This window comes from Sciurus carolinensis, chromosome 2 (genome assembly GCF_902686445.1).
Source record: "Sciurus carolinensis chromosome 2, mSciCar1.2, whole genome shotgun sequence".
NCBI lineage: Eukaryota > Metazoa > Chordata > Mammalia > Rodentia > Sciuridae > Sciurus > Sciurus carolinensis.
In genome coordinates, this window is record NC_062214.1 from 104044130 (window position 1) to 104065466 (window position 21337).

Here is a 21337-nt window from a genome sequence, read left to right on the forward strand (position 1 = left end):
CCTCAACATCTCTTTAAGTATCAGCTGGATCCACCTCTTCCATGAAGCTCTCCAAAAATGTAACAGTCAAAGGTATCTGTCTTCCCAACTGTATACATCTTTAACATCTGTGCATTCCTTTCTAATTATAGTTATCACACACTGCTTTATGAGGGCAGGAACTGTGCCCTCCTTACCTTTATAACCCAGATTCTCAATAAATGTCATTTTGCTCCCATCCATCAGCCAGGGAAGAATCTGAAGCTACTCCCTGCATGAACCACATTTTTGTGTTTCCTTCTCTTTCTTGGAGAAGTATTTTCCTACTAACTTCCCAGAATTTCACTACAACTTTGTTCTTGGAAAAAGTGAAAGAAGGAGACAATCTCAAATGAAAAGGAGCCTAGAGAGTTGGAAAGGAGTCTTGGTCAATGCAGAGCTGAATGAAGAACTATGGGAACAATGTCACGCTTGCCTACAGCTAGCCTGTCCTGATATTTTGACATAAAAGGGAATGAGTTCCTGTCTTAGCTTTCTTCTATTAATTGAATTATAGGAAAAAAGAAAAGGAAGAGGAAAAAAGGGATGAAAGAGAAGCAAAAGAAAAATCAGTGCTTATCTGAGAAGTAGAATATTTCCGTCAGAACACTTTAGTAATTATTGTTGTCTTTCCACAAAATGCTCAAGTAAATGAAGGCAAGTATTATGCTGGCCTTGCTGATTATGAATGCATAATATTTAGCACAGTGCTCAAAGAGTTGGCCTGCAATCAAATATCTGTTGAATAAAGGAAGAAAGTCTTCTTCTATTTAATAACCAATGTGATCAAAAAGTAATCATTGAACTGATTACAAGAACAGTTTAAGCAAGTGTGAAGCTGTCATGCAAAAGGGCTTACCTAAAACACATAGGCTGTTGCCCCAAACTTTCTTTTGAGAGGGATGCACTGGAGCACACCAGGAAGAGTGATCTGAGCACTGGATGAGGGTGAGTAGGAGTGAAGGAGCTTTGACTCATGTGCTAAATGTGGTCCTCCTCTGAATTTCCTCATGACAAGTATTCAAAGACAGTACACCCAGCTAGGAGTGTAGCTCAGTGGTAGAGCATGTGTTTAGCATGCTCAAGGCTCTGGGTTTGATTTCCAGAATGGAAGGAAGGAAGCCAGGTAGGCAGGTAGGCAGGCAAGCAAGAAGACAATACCTGAACTTTTCAAAATGCAGTGAAATATTAGGAAGATAAAAATGTTTCACTTGCATAACCATCAAACATCTAATGAGATGTTCCAGTCCTCGAGGAGATGTTTATAATATAACTGGCAATATCCTGAAAGGATAAATGAGGATGCTGCTATTTTACAGTATTCTGTGATGACACATGTGTTTATGTTGCTCTCCGGGGGCAAAGGTGGGAAGTGAGTGCACACAAGGATGAGTTTGTTTGTGGTTTCTCTGAATTTGTGTTTATGTGCTTTTCCATAAGCAAGCTCTGTGTATACATAGCAGCCTCTCTCCAATTATCAGATTCTTTTTCCCTTTTCTTTGTCCCTTTTCATCTTCATCCTCTCTACCACCTTTCCCTCATAAGTCTAAAAGTCAGAAATGAAGTATAAATCTTGCTATTTCTTGTGCTAATTATGCAAAATTTTATATTCCTTCTTCATGGAACACTTTAGAATTTCTCAATTATATTATGTTAAATTATACTGCTTTCCTATGTAGGTGGTCTTTGGTCATTTTGCTGCTATATCAGTGGCCCTTGACAAAACAGGTCAATCTTTGTGTTCTCTCCCACTCCAATATTTCCAAAAGACAACAGGAGGAATCATCTTCCTCAATATTTATTTATTTACTTATTTATTATTATATATATATATATATATATTTTTTTTTTTTTTTTTTTTTTTTTTTTTGCGGTGCTGGGGATTGAACCCAGGGCCTGGTTCATGCAAGACAAGCATGCTACCGACTGAGCTATCCCCCCGGCCCTCAATATTTTTTTAAACTATACATTGCCTCTGTCCAGAATGTAGAGTGGTGGCCTATGACATTTTTATCTGAAACCTACAGCCTAAATGACCATCAATTGAGACTCTCATATAGTTAAAACTATTAATGTCTATACAGATACAATGGATCATTACTTTTGTTGCTGTTCCTTTTTGACATTTGGCAATAATCTGCTAAAAGTCACCAGATCTACTCGTAGTTACTCACATGGAAACAAATGGCACAGTGGGTAGGAACTGGTATATAATTCCTAATTTAGAAGTTCTTGCTAGGAAACTTTTCCTAAATACTTTACAAAAGAAAAAAGGCTAGAGGAAGTAAGTGACTAATATCAAAGATGTTTTTCTGAATCATGCCCTAGACTATTAGAATAACAGACTGCTGAAAAGATACTGTGTGAACTCTATAATACAGGGAATGAAGTGACAAGCCACAAGGTCTAAAAAGACTTTCACCAGACCAATATACATAAAAAGTCAGTATGAGAGAAATACACAACATAATTAGAGATCTATCTAATTCCTGAGTGAAAATAACTTGGAATTTAGACTAGAACAATATTCATTGACCCAGATGTCTGGAAAGAAAGAGAAAAATCATATTTTATATGAGAAAGTAAATTGGTTCTCATTGGTATCATGAATTTGATGGGATAAGACCCAGCTACACAGCATGAGCAGTATGGTTGTCATTAGGGTTGTTTCCAAATATTCCAATTATTCTTACACAGTTAGGACTGTACTCTTCTCTGCTCAGACCCCAACAAAGTTCATTACATCCATGTGATTTGCTTTGGCCAATCAAATTAGAATAGGGGTGAAGTAGGCCACACTGTGGTAGACATTAAGAGACAATGAGCAATGAACAACATTCCCTTCCTTCTGCCACAGTGATTGTACAGTTATGATAGAGCCCCTTGCCCACAAAGCCTAGTCCCTGAGTTTCTCAGAGGAATTGATTCCTTCACTGACTTGTTTTAGATATGCAGAGTAAGGAAGAAATGCATTGTTGGATCAAAACACTGTGACTTTGGAATTGCTACTGAAGCACAATCTGTTCGAACACACCAACAGAGGAGAGAATCAGTATGACCAAAATAAAAGCACTTAACTATACAAAAAGTTGCTTTGTCTACCAAAAAAAAATTGTCTGTATAGAAACATAAAGATGTGAAAATAAAATAAAAGGTAGCAGAAAAAGGAAAAAAAAAAAGATATAATGTTAGCTTACTAGGAAGATAATAGTAGAAGACAGTATTCTATAGAAAATGTTTCCAAACCAGCAGAGGAGTAGCAGAGTAGAGGCATCATTCTTCCTCATACCTGCAGAAGTCTCATTCAACTCACAGCAGTGTTCAATAAGCTACCAACTGACCTTTAGATAGTTTCATCTCCCAAGAGGTAGAGACAAGGCCATGATAACTGCAAGCAAAGTGAATACTGAGTAACATATCTTTAGACTTAAAAACATATATTTCCAAGTTTAAAAATTACAAATGTTCTTCTTTTCTTTCTTGAGGCAGCCATGGATGTCAGGGCCACAAGTACAGAGCCAAAGAAGCAGCTGAGCTGAGGAGGAGCAGGAACTACACCAAGGAAGCAGGTAGAGCCAGACCAGAGTAGTCAGAGCAGAGGAGCCCAAGGGGACAGGTGATACCCAGGCAAGAAGGCAGCAGTGGTGAAGAAGATAAATGGCAGAGTCAGGAAACCAGGTAGATACAGGCAAATCAATACATACACAATGAATGATGAGAGACATGTTTTATGCTTCAAAGATCTATGCAGGGATATCTGGTGCCATTGCAGCTCACATACATTGTTACTTATCTGTTGGCCTCAGGAACCAGAACAACTTCCATTTTTAACCTTATGGGATAAAAGGTAGACCCTAATGCTGGCCTAACTGCCAGTGGTTTAAGTAATGAACAATACACAGCACACATCACTGGTGCTCTTCCTACAGAAGCCAAAAGTGTTAAGATACTCAGTCTTTAAAATCATATTAATATATTCACATTCATCTTTAGTGCCTTCAGTATTTGAAGAAAGAAGATGAGCTAGGGAAAAGGGGTATGTCATACACATCTGGAAGAGGAAAGGAAACCCCAAGAAGGAAGCACCATTCCAAAGCTATCGGAGATATTAGTTCAACCCCTATTTCCCCTTGAATATAAAGTAGGAACCTTTACTCCCAGCAAAAACCTGCCCTCCATGGCCAGACAACTGAGGAATCAATAAAAGCTGAAGAACAAAAAGAAAATACCAGGCAGAGTGGGAAAGGAATAAGGCTAAATGAAAGCAAATTTTCCCCAGGCTTGACTTCCAAAACAACCTAAAGCATAATATCTTTTTTTGTATAACAAAAATAGTTATTATTTGATTTATTCTTTTATATCTTGTTTTACAAAAATATATTAGTTTATTTCATCTGTTAAAAATGAAAACAGATAAAATCAAAAGACACTTTTTGTTTGGCATTATCGTTAGAAGTTCATCATGTAAATTTTGAGGATTTCTCTTCAACCAATATGTATAAACTCTAGAAGGATTTATAATTTCATTTGGGGCTTCTTCTAGCTTTTTATGGAAAAGATTTCCCCCCAAATTCTTACAGGAAAAGCAACTGAATCTGTTGAGATCATAGAGTTTGGTGGTGAATATTTTACAAACTATTTTTAAATCAATTTCCTTAATACCTAAAAACAGTAAATTAAGCATTTAAATTACTGAGCTGATAATTTTTATTCTGAGAATACCTTTATAACTTTCTGTTATATAAAAACAAACTATTATTCTTAAACCTAACCTAAATGGACAATTTATGAGAACTGAAAAAGTTCCTAGAATTTCTCATGGTTTTACAACACAAAAGTCCATGCTCATTATCGTCACATTGAATTGTTCCTTAAATACAGCAAGCTGCTGGATGCCACAGTCTTATCACTTCTAAAACCAAGGTATCAGAATGAGAGTCAAAAGGAAGCTCTTCATCCACAAAATAACCAATCTTCATCACCTTCCTTTAGTCTCAAGAAAAAATCAGAGTCAAGAAAGTCAAGATAAAACATCATCTTCCTCACTTAGAGCAAGATTGCTAAAAACAGCCTACAAGAATGCCAAGATAATGTAATTTCAGAAAAAGTATGGGATTGAGTCAGAAGGCTAGGATTTGGGCTCCAAATACCTACATGGTGTTGACAATCACATAACTCTCTCATCTCCACTTCCTTGTCTATGTGATAGGGATAACCCCATATCAAGCGCTGTGAGTTCAAATCAGATAGGAGTGAAAAGTGTAATGAATAAGCCATAAAGTAAATAAAATAACAAGATGTCTTCTTGTTGTTTAGGGTTGTTTGTTTGGTGTATGTGTTTGTGTGTGTGTTTGTGCTTTACCATCAACTCTAGGTGTCTTCCTAAAAAGCAATCTATGCCAATGCCTTGTACTTGATCAAAGCCATGATTATCACTTAAGATTCTGGAAATCCAAACGGACTGATCAGAAACTGGCCAGCACTTTGTCAGAATATGGTCACAGTCAAAGTTGATAATCCAAGCAATAAAATTTGTGCCCAGTTCAACACAGTGCAGCTAAGCCGCCAGCTGGGTCACCCCAACCTGAAACAGTATGGACATGCTCAAAAATGAAAGTTTTCAATATATTCTCCCTTTTTTAAACTAACATCCGAAGTATCTGCCAATTGTTTTAATTCCCATTTCTTTCATGAATTTCCATGTTTGTCTCTAATGTGTGCCCTTCACTTGCATCCTGTGATTGATACATGTGCCTAACTCTCCTGCCTCTAATCACAGCTTCACCTTTTCCTTTGTCTTAAAAAACACCCTCTCTTGATTAAGTCTGGCCCCTGCATGCACTCTGAGCTTGTAGGATCCCAGACCAGTAGACCACACACTTAAACAGTTCCTACCTGTAGGCAGTGTTAGGCAAATAATTTTTAAACTATTCATAATTGGTTCTTCACAATGGTTTGTAGTCAGTCATTCAAAACATCTAAAAGATTTGAGGATTTTTCTTGGAGTGTGTGTTTAATTTTAATGGTCTCTGAGCATTTCTAAATCTATTTATTAGAAATTTGGAAAGAGAAAATGAAAATTGCACACAGGCCTTTGGGAGTCTGGTTGGTTTAGCAGAAGCTGCAAACCACAGTCTTATTGTACACATCTCTCCCTACCCTGTCCCCTCAAGGTCAACATCTCACAATTCACACTTATATCCAAGTGGAAAGTAATCTTGCCAAAATGAGACATAGGGAGCCTCTGCATCCCTAAAAGTCATGGGTTTCCATGATGGAAAAATTAGTTCAATCAAAACTAAGCATGTTAAAATGTAGGCACCTAGAGTAAAGGGGCAGTGGTACCCTTCAGAGTCCTCTGCTAGGAAAATCTGTCATCTTTCCCTCCAGTAATTTAACCTAAATACAGTGTCATCTTCAGCAAGAGTCACATCTTCTTTAAGGAAAAACATTTGTTTCAAGTCTAAAATCACACAAGTCAAAATTTCAGAAAGGATCAAATGAAAGAGATTTTAAAAAAAGATTTTGATCCTTAAAATTCAGCTGGAAATTTGGCTGGGGCTAGATGGCTAGATTTAGAAAGTAAATTAAGTAACATTAATCAAGGCAACTCCAGAATTCACAGACTAATTTATGTTCATAGTTTTTTAAAATTAATTTTTTCAAAAAGTAAAAGGAAACCCTTTGAGGATGACAGGATTACAAAATGGATACACTCATTCAATATAGATTTATTGAGTACAAAACAAAGTAAATTATAGTGATAAAAGTGGAGCAATATTTTAGATAAAGAGGTAAGGTGAAGCATGCATCATTTTTACAAAAACAATGAAGTTACTATAGAAAAAAACTTGAAAAATTACATAGCAACACATGTCCTACAATTAGCAAAGTATTCTTTGTATTTTCCAAGTTATTCTGGGTAATTAACTTAGTCCAAAAAAATGCAAAAAGAAGCAGGGAAGGAAAGATAGGTAGATGCAGAAATATGTTAGAGAAAGAGAATGGTTTGTGGGTGGAGAAGTATAAAAGAAAGATAAAGCACATTGAGCTTTACAGACAGGTATAAACTACATTTCAGAAAAATGGACAAGTCCAGTCAGAAAATAACTGTGTTTAGTATTAAAAGTCCAAGGTGCCCACATGCCTATGTGTAGACTCAAAAGGCAGATAGGACAGAACAGAGTTATGGCCTGACTGAGAAGAAACCTAACACATTAAGGCATGTGGGAAATTAGGTGATGGTGAACCTTATAAGGCATTACACAATTCTGCTTTAAGAATGTCACTTGATAGTAAATATTGTTAACAACTGTTAAGACTTCCTCACCTCTTCATTATCTCTTCGTTTTTTATTTAGATATTGTGCCATTGCACCAAACTTAAAGATAGATAGAAAACTCTTGCCCTATAACCACTTCCAAAGCTGTAATTCCCTAATTTTCCTAGTTATCCATACCTTGACTTTACTTACCTTCTATTTTTTCTTTCCACTTTCCTCCCTCCCTCCTTCCTACTTTTCCTTCCTCCCTGGACATAGGAAGTCACCAATTCCAACTGAATTCTTCTTTATAATCTTAAGAATCTACCAAATGACTCATCCACCAAAACTTCCCTATCCCCAGCCCTTGTTACCAGCATAGAGTAGTGCAATGGTCTCCAAGGTGGCAGCCATTGAGTCAGTCTTTCTGTCATCACACAGCACACCACACCTCTTGGTACACATTCTCCAATACTTTGATCCTGTGTTTCTGTCTTCACTCAGGCTGTACTATCTGCCTGGAATGGCCTATACCCCTCTCAGTCTGGGAACTCCATAACGTTCTTTCAAGATCCAGCTTAGTCACTCTCTCCTCCATACTCTCAGGGTTCTTGACCAATACCTGTATTTTAGTAGGTATTTGTTACCATGATTGTTGCAGGGCACTTGCAGGGCACTCTCCCCCATTAGACACTAAGTTACCAGAAGGTAGAGACCATGTTCTACTTATCTTCATATCCCAGCATTCATTGTGATACCTAGTCAGAAGTAATTGATGCATATTCGCTGAATTAAAGAAATTGTCTTAGGTCAAAGCAGAAAATGCTGTTTTTCTGGAAGATCTTCCTATCCAGTTCCCTACCCAACCTCTTCATTTAATGAACAGTTTATTAATTCTCATTACTTATGCACATACACACACAACACACAAACACACACACACACAGTATTTAGCAAGTCCTTTGGTGATGCGGGTCTATTTACAACCTCAGTCTGAAACCACCTCACTCGACATTACAGACATTTTGGAGATAAACACTCAACTCTCTGTACTTCTCTGGTCATGTTATTTTCTCTTACTCCTCTCTGCTCTGTACCTGCTGTTTTGTCTGCCTGGAATTCTTTCTGACTGCTTTTCTGCCTGGGAAACTCCTATCTATTATTTAACTTTTGGCTCACTGCTATCTCCTTAGTAAAGCTGACTTTGACTTCTCCTTTCTTATCTCCAAAGTACTCTCCATCACCACACTCATCACTGCATGAGCACCTCCATTACCAAGCATGAATCTTAGCACATTACATGATTACTCCCTTAAGGGAAGTACTCCTATTATGTCTATTTTCATGGCAAAACTGAGGCCACCTTTAGTTTACTGCTTTTGTGGAGCAAGAATTTTAGGTTTTGTGGGCTATCTAGGCTCTATAACAACTATTCTACTTTGCTCTTATAGTGAAAAATCAACTACAGCAAATATACAGCTGTGTTCTAGTGAAAGCTTATTTTACAAAAATAGGTGAAAGGCCTCAGTTGGTCAGTTCTGGAAACTTAATCAAGTTCATCAAATTAAAATCAATCTGGCAATGTTAAAAACAAAAATGCAATCCCTGTCCTCAAATGATTCCCTTATCTTATCCCAAATTGGTCAATAGTGGCAGCCTTAAAGACTATTTCACAGACAAATCCACAATAGGAACTCAATAACCAGTCATAGAAACAAACTGAATGGGATAGAAATGGGGGTTTGAGGCTTGTCTTTTTGCCAAAATCCCACCCTTCCTAACCTCACCCTAAAGGGAAATTAAATCTTAACTTAATGTCCTTGTCACTAATACTGACCTCCCACAAATAGACAACCTTTACTTCTAAGAGGAACAACTACTCGAAGACTCCATACTGTACCTCCAACTTGAACTTGGGCTTCATCTCAGCTTCTGATGTTATCTGTTTAAAAACAAAACTACCGGACTGGGGATATGGCTCAGTTGATAGAGTGCTTGCCTTGCAAGCACAAGGCCCTGGGTTCAATCCCCAGCACTGCAAGAAAATTTAAAAAATTAAATAAAAATAAATAAATAAAAACAAAACTACCTCAAAGCAGCAGGCAAATAGAAATAAACTTCCACTCTAAAGTGGGCCATGGGTTTCAACCTGAGCACTGAAGAAGGCTGGTGTTCCACAGCAGTTCTGAGTACTACTCTAACCTAGATCCTTTTATATAAATAACATAATAACCAGGAAAATGAATAAGGAAAAAATAAGATGAAAAGAGAGAGACTTACTAAGTTACAAACCTCTTGAGGCAGGAATCATGTCTTATTCACCTTCACCTAAACCAAATACCTGGCATATACCAAGAAATGTTTGGTAATGAACGAATTTATGAACCTACAGACCTACGTAATTTAGTTTGTCAAAACACACAAAACTATGCTTAGCAGAATCCTTGGGGAAGTTTGAAAAACTTCCAGTTGTAAGTGGGGGAATAATCCATGCCTTCCTTTCTCCAGCAGACTTACCATCTTTTTTTTTTTATAGACTGCATTTTGATTCATTGTACACAAATGGGGTACAACATTTCATTTCTATGGTTGTACACAATGTAGATTCATACCATTCGTGTAATCATACATGTACATAGGGTAATGATGTCTGTCTCATTCCACCATTTTTCATACTCCCCCTCCCTCCCTTTCATTTCCTTCTACATAAACTAAAGTTCCTCCATTCTTCTCTCACCACCCCCAACCCCCAGATTGTGGAAAGAACCTAGATGCCCTTCAACAGATGAACGAATGAAGACTTACCATCTTGAGTGTTCGGACTCAGGATTTGTGTTCGGAGTTCCTCCAGGCTAATTCCCAGACACCTACAGATCTCCTCAGGGCTATAGGGTTCAGAATGAAGGGCATCCTCTGTGACCAACAGCATTTCTTCCAGACTAATCCCTAGTTCCGTCTGTACCTCCTCCAGTCGCAGAACTTTGTCCCATTGCAAGCTTTTGTACTTAGCCAGGAGCTGTAAGTTCAAACCATGATAATAGTTAGTAATCATTCCACAATCCAATGTATACTATACTAATTAGTTACATTCAACTTTCAGCTGTTCAAGATTTTGTTGTTGTTGTTGTTCTTTGTTTTCTATTCAACCTATCCAAATTTCCCACCCTTGCTTGGAAGTGCAAAGTAGGATCAGATGTTTGGAATTAAATATGACTATATGACACTCACAGGTTAAATACCTGTACTAAAACACATATATACACATGCATGTGCACACATGTGTGCATGTGTACACACACAAAACTAAACCCCCACTGAATTTTTTTTTTTTTTTGGCCTATCACCACTTTACCCCAGGACTATTTATTTGAATAATTTCATTCTTTTATCCCTATTCAGTTCATCTCTACAACATCTCTTTATAAAGTCTAGAGAAAACTACTCAACTCTCATGTGACCTGAGATGAACACTGTATGCCTGATTTCATTAGAGCACTTCCTGTTTACTACATGCCTCTTTGAAAATGCCTAATGAGTTTAAGTATCTGGGCGTTTGGAGTAAAGTCCCAGATTTTAAATGAAAACCTCATTGGTGACCTTATGAAAAATCCTTTCATTAGGTCGCTGGTAGTAGTAGGGCTGTATGTTTCTCCACCCTCAAGAAAAAGAGCCTGGCTTTCAATTGTGTCCTGAGGCAGATCCACAATCTGATGGAGAGGGTAGAATACAAATCAAGTCTTTCTAACCAGATCCATTTATGGGAACCCCAGTCCACAATATATTTCTCTAATTTTCCCCAAACCACTGACATTCCTTCAGAGCAGGTGACAATCAAAACAATGAAGATTTCACTCCCCGGATATCTAAACAATTCATTGCCTGGGTGTGAGGACAACAGGTGCTAAAAGAAGCAAGCAAGCAAGCAAGAGAAGGGGAAATTAGTCTTCAAGGAAATGTGCATCTGATTTGCTCTTCTATTTTGTTAATGATTTGATTTTCTCTCTTTTAGAGAGGAAGCAGGATTTACCAAAAGACCATTGTAGTTTGGTTAGGGCCACTCACTTCTGAAGAATGTTAATAACAGAAGTTCTTATATTTATTAATCATCTTTTTTAAAACTCTGGCTCATACATTTGAAAGGAGTTAATGATTTTAAGGCAGAACTGGAAAAAGAGACAATAGAACTATGTTTTTCTACTCAATTATTTTACAGAACATGGTGCCATTTTTAAAGCAAAGACATAAGCTAAGACCTTTCTTCTGGCTTGTTTGCTTAGCACATTTAATTAGTGTTTATTAGCAGTGATGGGTTGATAGCTCTACAGACTCATTCATTCATTAAACTCAATCATTCATATTCTATATGACAATGTATTATAAAAATACTCTGACAAAACTTATAAACAAAAGAACAAATATACAATACATTTATTTTATGTGGAAAAAGAGCTGAAGTCAGTGATCTCCTACAATAATGCTTTTTGTGAAATGTATCCAGAATCCAACCACGATAAGTAAAGAAGCTAACAAATTTGGTTTCAATGTGCTTTTCATTTCTTAAAATGTTCGACAAACTTAGCTGGGCAGCAGCTTGGGAGGCTGAGGCAGAAGAATCTTGAGTTCAAAGTCAGACTCAGCAATGGCAAGGCACTAAGCAACTCAGTGATTGAGTGCCCTGGTTCAAACCCCAGTACCCCCTCTAAAAAAAAAAAAATCTTCAACAAACTTATGAGATAGGTATTATTACACTATTTGAGAGATGAAAGAAACTTGTTCAAAGTCACCTAACTAGTAAATATTAGAGTTAGAAATTAAACTCAGGTCCTAGACCTCTTTCTTGCTTCCCCCCGGCCACATTCTCAATGAGATATTCATATTAGTTCAAATCACCACCTAAGTATTAGAAAGGCATTTCTAAGCATAAACTAAGGTTTGTGTTAGACCTGAACATTCCAGTAATTTACAAACACTTTAACAAATGGATTTCTTTGAAAATAAAGAAAAAGGAAAAACATCAGACAACATTTCCCTATGATAAAAGAGGGCACTTTCTAAGAAATTTTCAGTCACAAGTTCCCATCTTCATTCTCACTTGAACTAGTCACATTACCCTAGACACTTGATTTTTAAAAACAAAAAACAAAGAAAAACTGGGCCAGTGATGTATAGGAAGAAAGCCTATTAGGGATGCCTGAAGCCCACGATTCCATTTTCACAGGACCCCACTATATCCTTTTCCCTAAAGACAAGAGGTACTAACATACAGCTGTTCACATTCACTCCAGCAATATCTCAGTTTTCTGTTAGCCCAATCGTCCACTTAGTCCTCACTGAAGGGTCTACACAGCCAAGTTGGTGTGTATTTCAATTAAGGATGAAATCTACCACATGTCCTCAACAACAGCTGCACAGTCCATCATCTGTTGAATTGCACTATACTGGGAGGGTAAAATAGGAAAGCCGCTTAAGCCTGTTAAAATTTGGCTCAGGAATCAGAGAGATGACTTGCAGATGAGGGAAGTGGGTGGGTAAGATTGCTGTTACTCAAAGACAGAACTTCATGAGGGAATTCATCACTTGCAGCCCTGATGACTGGCCTACTTCACATTTGTGGGGCAGGGCTACAGGTCATTTTGTCACAAGTCCTCACTCAATAGCAGGGTGGGGAAATAAGAAAAAGCAGTTCTTTGTCAACATTTACCATTTTCTTTTTTCCATAGCAAACTCATTAGGTGTTCACATCAGAAACTATTTCTGGGAGGTTCCTAGCTCTGTTTCATGATCCATGGACATAAAAGCAGGCAATAAGTGTTTTGTTTGGTCATGGAAAGAAGCACTGATATACAGTGATAGGACAATGTCTCAGGCTGCTTTCTCTCAGAAGCAGACCTTCAGACAAGAATCTGGGGCAAGAAGTTGGGGGAAGGTGATCCTAAAGACCACTGGTAGAAAAGTGGAAAGCAAGATGAAAAGAAACCAATAGGAAGGGCACTGATTGACAGATGAGGTTAAGTCTGCTGGGCCCTCTGGGGACCTGCATGTATAAACCTCAGCTGGGACTTACACAAAGGGCAAGAGAGCTGAGGTGTTTGCCACGAGCTCTCAATTATGACTGGTTGAGGATACTCTCAAGGGAATGAACTCCCTAGCACTTCCACGTTGTCTCAGATTCAAAGTAAAGTACTAAGCACTCTCCTACAGCCAGAAAAAGTTCTCAGCCCCAAAAATGGTTCCATTAAGCAAAGTTCAAAGATATTGACCCTATCAGAATCTACCTCTATTCAGTTATCTCATTGTATTAACCCATAAATGGAAAAAGTACCAAGTTTTCTCCTCACCAGGTCAGCAAAAGGAAAAATTACCTATAAAAACAGCAATTCATTCAACAGGCTGTTTTCCAGACAACATATATGTTTATGATAAAAATTTCAAACAATACATAAAAGTTCAAAGTACAAAGAAATGAAATAAAATCATTATAAAATCATTTGTAATCACCCTTAATGAACTAACCATCAACTGCCTTTTTTTTTTTTTTTTTTTTTTTTGGAATCAGGGATTGAACTCAGGGGTGCTTAACCACTGAGCCACATCCCTAATCCTTTTTATCTTTTATTTTGAGATAGGATCTCACTAAGTTGCTTAGGGTCTTGGTAAATTGCTGAGATTGGCTTTGAACTCGCAAAGCTCTTGTCTCAGCCTCCTGAGCTGCTGGAATTACAGGTATGTGCCACCATACCCAACTGCCATTTTGATAACCATCCTATCTTACTTTTCTTTCTTCATGCCTACATATAAAGTCTGACATAAATGGAATCATACATAGCTGCTTTTATTGTGGATACTTTTTAAAAATCATTCTCCTCAGCCCTCTTCCAACTACACAGAGCCTTCCCAATGTTCCACACTACATGGTGACTTCTGTGTTCATGTACTACCATGTACTACTTCTGTGCTCATAACTACCAAGAACACATTGACCACATTGACCTTCCCCAATCTTAGTCATCCCCATTTTCATGTTTTCCATATTAGTTTGCAGGCCACAGAATAATTCTGGTCCTGCAAATGGACCTACTACAATCCTATCCACACCCTCCCTCAACACGACCTCTCTTCTCTAAGGCAACCCTCAGCATCATGCTCAGGATCCCATTTATACTTAATTCCTAAGCGGATACAATGGAAAGAACAGAGGCTAAGACAGACTTGGACTCTTCCACTCACTTAAAAGAAGTCACCACAATACTTGGCCTGAAATTCCAAGTATGTAAAGTGAGGCATTCACAAGCAATTGTGAAGATTAAATAATAATTAAAACACAAGTAACACCTTTCCTGGCTCAGAAGAGGTACTCTGGGAGGATTAAATTTTCTTTCCTCTGTACATTCTTCTGACTTTTAGCTGGTTCTTTTCCATCTGACTCCTTCTTCAATATACAAATGTTTTCTATCTTAAAATTCCTTATTCTTTATTTTTCCACTGCTTTTGCCATCCAACAACTAGAATAAGTGGCCATTCTCACCACTTCCAGGCCTTCTCTGGCTATTTTAAGCACTATGGCCTCACAAAGACTTCCTAATCTCCAAAACCACTTGCAAATCCATTGGTCTTTTCTCAGACCCCCTTAATATTTATTTACTTGTTTATTTATGTTGTGTGTGTGTGTGTGTGTGTGTGTATGTGTGTGGTGTGGTACTGGGGATTGAACCCAGGGCCTCATGCATCTAGGCAAGCCACCAAGATATTTCCCCCCTTTTGAAACTTTATTTTGAGATAAGTCTTACCAAGGGAGAACCTGCAAATCTCCTGCCTCAGTCTCCTAAATAGCTGGTATTACAGGCATACACTGCAGGGTCTGGAAGTTCTCTTAATTTTTCATTAATCCATGATCTTAGATACTCTTTAGTACCCACTTTTGAATTCCCCATTGCATTGGTTTCTATAGCATTAAATTTTCCTGGTTTCCCTCTTGCCTCCGATGCATATACCATTTCCTTCCATGACTCACCTTTTTTTTTCCTTTTCTTATTTAACTGAAGTCATCTCCAAGCTTATCCTGACCTTCTGAGCTTCTCTTTCCATATTCTTCCCCTCAGCAAACCGAATTTAGCTGTTGGTTTCAACTACAACCTTAAAACAACTATATCTGAAGGTTATATCCCTGACCAGTAGGTACTTTCAAAGCTGAAATTACCAAATACTTGTAAGAACATCCCAGTCACCTTCGATCCTACCTTCATCAAACCTCACAGCAGCAGCACCATACTTTTCATTCGTCATTTCAACTTGAAATTGCAGCCCTTATGAACTCATTGCTTTTCCTTCATGCATGCACATCTACATGCAGTGAGTGTTTACTGAGTGCCTGCCACTTCCCAGGTCCCGGGCAGACAGGCAGCAATGAATAAGGCACATATGCCTCCTGACCATAGGGAGCTTACAGCTACCAGAGGAGAGAAAATGTTAAATAAACATTACACAGCGAAAAACTTAATCCAACTGTGATAAACTGTATAATTGAAAAATATAAGATGTGCTTAGAGTATATACAAAAGTGTCAAATCTAATGAGAATGTCCTAGAAAACTTTTTAGAGTTATAGCAGGCATACAAAAAGGAAAACAGAAACACAATCAGGAGATCTTGGATTCAACCCCTTACGAGGTCCAGTAATAGTTTCTTTCATCTCTCTTTGTATCCCACCCAAAACTGTTAAGACACACTTCTCTTCAATCAAGTCAAAAGTTTCTGCTGTTCAATTAATATTTCTCAAATCCCCTGCTAACAACATTAATGGTTCCCTGTTATTTCCAGGACCAAACCTGGGTGATCCTTAATATATTCAGCACTGCCACAGTCTGTTTCCACTGTACATATCACCAGTTTCCCAGTATGTAGACCCCCCTGCCATGCAGCTTGGACTCACCATTCTCTGAAAACTCCATGCTAGAGTCTTGGCAGTGTGCTCTACTAAATCAACAGAATGAGGGAAATTGGCTACATTCTTAGGTATTTGGTTTTTCTCTGCTCAAATTAAGAAAACTGCCAAGGACCTGAGAATATTATGCCAACTCCTACTCACATTCTATCAGACAAAGAATAAGTTCCATATTGATTGCTAAGTGAAAAAAGCTGAAAAACTGGGTGAGGGATGGTCCCTGACCAGACAGGCCCTCAAAAGAATCGCTGGAAATATTCCCTGAAGTGTCAAAGGACCACATGAAACTCTCTCCTTCATTGCTCCACATGTTGCCACAAAGAGTTCAGGATATGCAAAAAGCAACTGTATAATTTCTCTTCCCTACTTAACTTCCCATAATGCTTATTATTGCCATCACAATTTTATCCCTCAATGTAACTAAAGGATATTCTCTTTTAGAGACATAAAATATTTCTGGAAAAATTTAAGCCACTAAATACATGAAAAATATGAAGAATTTTGTGCCCATTAAAGATTCCTACCACTTTAATTTAAGAACATAAAAATGTGCCTCACTTAAAAGTATCATTTACGCAAGTAATAATTATAAATCTCTACTGAGTTTTCTTTGAAATGTTTTTAATTTTAGTCCAAATGCTCTATAAGACTCTGACTTTTAATGAATCTAAATCAATTAGTTTTTGAAAGCTGGTGGAGAGAGGCAGAGACAAAGAGAGACAGAGAAAGGAAACAAGAATAAAAGAAACTGTCAATATTAAAGCAAAACAAATAAAAATCACCTTTATTGGTTTAGTGTACTTCCCTGTGCTAAAGAGATATGAAAGATATTCAATATCAAAAAAAAGGAGTTTAGGAAGATAGGAGAAGAAAAATAAGTGTTATTCATTACATCTTTGCCCTGTGGTGCTCTAAAACTATCCTAACTAGCCATTCTCCACTGACACATTATTATTGTCTACAAACACAAAAGTTTGTTCTGATTGAGATAAGTTTCTTTACCTTTTAACATGAGTTTATTTTCTTATCTGATAAGACTATTTTCAAACAAAAATTAAATCTACTCATCTCCTACCAAAAAAATGAAAGAATGGAACCATAAACCATATTGGCAGGAAAATATGCTTTACAGGATCTCAGTCTATCTTCCTAAGCAAAAGCATATTCCTAACATCAACATCTCTGGATGCAGCTCATATCAGCAGTCTTATCTTCACTTCCCTATTATACAAAACCTTCAAGTATAATTATTTTCTACATCCTGATATAGAAAAATTTCTCCAGTGTGATAGTCTTCTACTTTTCTTCACATTTGAGAGAGAGAAAATATTACAGTATTTAAAACAAGTGTTTTATCTACATCATTTGGGGAAAATAGGTAGCCAGAATCCAATTTCACTGATCAAAATACCTTTAGAATGAATATGGAGATATGTGTTAAACTCAAAAGACATCTTCCAGAATAGGAGGTTGTGTAGTGGATTAAGATCTTCAGTTACTACTGTTTCCAAGTGATTTCCTTTTTCTAGTAAACTTTCAAGAGACATTTCCCCCATATCACAATTTTATTCCTCATTTTCTTCTTGCTTCTTTGGACTACAGTAGTGATAACATGGACCTTTTTAAACATCACCTTTGGCTCTAGTAGAGGATATCTAATTTCGTGATAGAACTTTTAAAATAATATTGTGTATGTCTGAGGTCTCCTGAGGAAGACAACACTTACTCATCAACCTCAAGATAAAAAGTCAACAAGAGTAAACCTCAAACAAATAAGACTAATTTCTTCCATCTCCCTAAAAAGGAAGAATGTCCTAAGGGAGAAAAAGTTCATTGACCCCTTGATATTAAAAAATTATCATACTCCTTCTGCATATATATACTGATCAGATGCTATGAATACACCAATGTTAAAACATTTTTCTACATAGGCTTTAGAAATTATCCTAACAAACTTCAAAGATAAAACATTTAAATCTTGATTTGTTTAGGAACAAGGCATTAACACTAAAAAAAAAACTTTTATTTTTCTGGCTTATCATATCTCTTCTCTTCCCAACTTCACAACCTTGTAAGGTAGGAGTAAGAAGAGAAGTGTGAAGTAGGTCACCTTATACATCCACACAGGATCACAGGATCTAGGTCAGTGCTGGGCACACAAAAGGCACTTATAAAAGAAAAATTTTGAAACAGAGTGAAATAAGTGGGACAGAACAGGTAAAATAGGAAGTAGTCATTCATTTATTCAGCAAACGTTTATCCTGTACCTATTTCAGCTTAAGCGCCACATTGAACATTAGAGATATAGGAGTTAACAACATGGATACTGATTCAGTTCTCAGGCAAAATCAAATCTGAAAAATGAGACATACATTAAAAAAATAATTGTGATATGTACCATAAATGACATGCAAAATATAAAGGAAACTTACCTTAGTCTAGGACTAAGAAAGTCAAGGAAGTTTTCCTTCAGGAACATTTAAACTGAGACTTCAGAGAGGATTGGGAGAAGAGTACCCTGGATGTGTGCAAAGTCCCTGAGCTGAGAATGAACCTCATGACTGGAATATAATGAAAGTAGGAGATACAAGAAGATGAAGAAGATGAGGTATACAGGACTCAGGCATTTTAGCTTTCCAGTTCATCAACAAGGATTTTTTATCTTATTCCAATGAAATGGTAAGCTTCTGAAAGGTGGTAAGCAAGGAAACTGCCAAATCAGATATAATTTTCTAAATCATCATTCTCACTGTTATTCTTGAGAGGTCTTTACTTATTTATTTATTTATTTACATGTGGTGCTGAGAATTGAACCCAGTGCCTCACACATGCCAGGCCAAGTGCTCTACCACTGAGCCACAACCCCAGCCCTCTCACCGTTAAGTGAAGAATGAATGGGAGAGAGACAAGCATGGATTTAATAAATAGTGAAAAGTCTAATGCCATAAGTAATGAATGATGATAGGGCAAAAGATAGAAGAAAAGGTTTGTGAGAGAAAGATGGAGATCGGTTTGAACATTCTCAGTTTCAGAGGTCTATGATTTATTCAAGTACAGATATTAAATAAAGTGTTGAATATACAGGTTTGGAGCTCACCCAAGAAAGCCTGTATCAAAGATGTTCACTGGGAATTCATCAGCATAGAGATGGAAGTTGAAACTCTGAAAGGGCATGAGATTATTTGGAGGAAAGACCAAAAGAAATAAGAAAGCCAAGGCAAAGTCCTAAAGAACTCTAAACAGAGAGAGGCATGTAGATATTACAGCAAGAAGACAAAGCCTGTGTGACCACATCTGTTTACAACAGAAAACAGAATAAAATCACTTTTAGAACTAGTCAGGCTGGGGTGGGGAATGAGAGTTCAAGAGGAGTGAAGAAGGTATGAAATTGTTACTATAGACAGAATAGAACCTGGTAAAGGTTGGTGATCATTAATCTTAGGTAATATCCATCAGCTCAGAAGGAAAGAAATCAAAGGAAGAGTAGAAAAAAACACAGCTTCTGACTCATGATCCATTCTTTAGCCTCCAGCCTCAGGTTTCTCCACCTTTCTATTCATATTACATGCCACTGTGGATTCTCCATAAAGTTTAATTCCTGTGTCCCTTTAAAGAGGACTAGATTACTTACTACCTGATCACATAGTAAACATTGCCTATTGGCTATCCCCCTAACTTTAAATCCCTACTTTATTCTCTACTCTCTCTAACACTATGTCCTGGATGAACTCTTGTTTATCATCTTCATACTGCTATGTGTACAACAGCTACTCAATGAACACTTCATAAATAGATTTAAGGTTTGACTGGCAAGGATCTTCTAAACTATGAAACTGAGAACTGCCAAAACTCCCTTCTGGTTTGTGTTTCCCTGATAGACATGAGGAACTCTTCCTTCTAGTCACAGGAAATTTGCACCAAGTCTGTATTTCTGGAGTGCCCAGTACAGAAATGGTGCAACTGAGAGGACCAGGAGGGGTGAAGCTGCCCAGAATTCTTTTGAGGAAACAAGACCAGGTGTTGTCACTTCCATCCTATGCACAACTGTCTTTCTCCACCTATAGATTCAACTCAGTGCCACCCCAGAAGATTTCACTATGAAGTTTATATAACTTCCAAAGAGCTAGAGGGCAGAGGGCACACCTATTGACTTATCCATTTCCTAAGTCTGCAGTCCAGTTGCTCTGTACCCAAACATCTTCAGTTAGAATGTTGCCCTAAAATGTGTGAAAAGCTACCAACTAAGAGGGAATAAGCAGAAAAAGAAAGAAAAGCCTACAAAGAGTTTCACTAGTTTTCCATGTTCATACCTTTGCAGCCAGTCGACACTCCATCACTCTGGTATTGAAATGGGAAGTTGCTGCCTTATTCATTTCCACACAACTGTTGGCAATCACAAATACTGCTCCACTTGGGAGTTTCACATCAGTTGCCCTCAGAGGACTAAATTCTATCAACTTGGCCTATTGGAAGAAAAATGACAGATGAGATATAATTGATTAGGATTCAGAAAATGCTTAAACATTTATGTATTTATTTATTTTACCAAAGTCTTCTCTCAAAATACATTCATTTAAATAGCATGTATTGGCATCCAGTCACTGTACCAAGCACTGGAGATAGAACAGTGAACAAGACAGATAGTGTCCCTCCCCTCACAGAGCCTACAATATAGTAGGAAAGATAGTCAAGTTGACTGACAAATACATTTCCAAGTTGTGTTACAGTGGTGGCAAAGCACACGATACTATATACTTAGTTGAAGCACCTGATCAGATACATCCTAGTGTAACTCCTTTAAAACAGGAAAATCTAAACTGAGAAGTAAAAGATGAGCAAGAGTAGGGCAGAAAGAGATTTCTTTCCTCAAATGGGACGTCAAGAAGAAGAAAAAGTTTATGCAAGTCCAGAGGCAACAAACAATGTAGGGTATTAAGAGTTTTGAATATTGAAAGTTGGCTGGAGTTTAGAGTTTGAGGAGTGAAAGGTGGTGAGAAGTTACAATGAAGGGGTAAAGTAGGGGTCAGAGGATGAAGTACTTTGCCAAAGTCCAAAGAATCTGGACTTTGTTCAGACTCTATACCTAATTTACATTAACATCAGTACTCTTGTCATCGT

At 37.4% G+C, this 21337-nt stretch overlaps 1 protein-coding gene across 5 annotated transcripts in view; it reads right to left on the bottom strand.

Annotated features, from left to right (window-relative positions):
* The window catches only part of Galk2 (galactokinase 2), a 120089-nt gene that overhangs the window by 22908 nt on the left and 75844 nt on the right, over positions 1–21337 (bottom strand). For all 5 annotated transcript variants that reach the window (XM_047538484.1, XM_047538482.1, XM_047538485.1 and 2 more), the window contains 2 exons: positions 20530–20682; positions 10085–10295 (listed from right to left, as the gene is read on the bottom strand). In XM_047538484.1, the coding sequence (XP_047394440.1) occupies positions 10085–10295; positions 20530–20682 (364 nt within the window). The remainder of the gene's footprint in view (positions 1–10084; positions 10296–20529; positions 20683–21337) is intronic.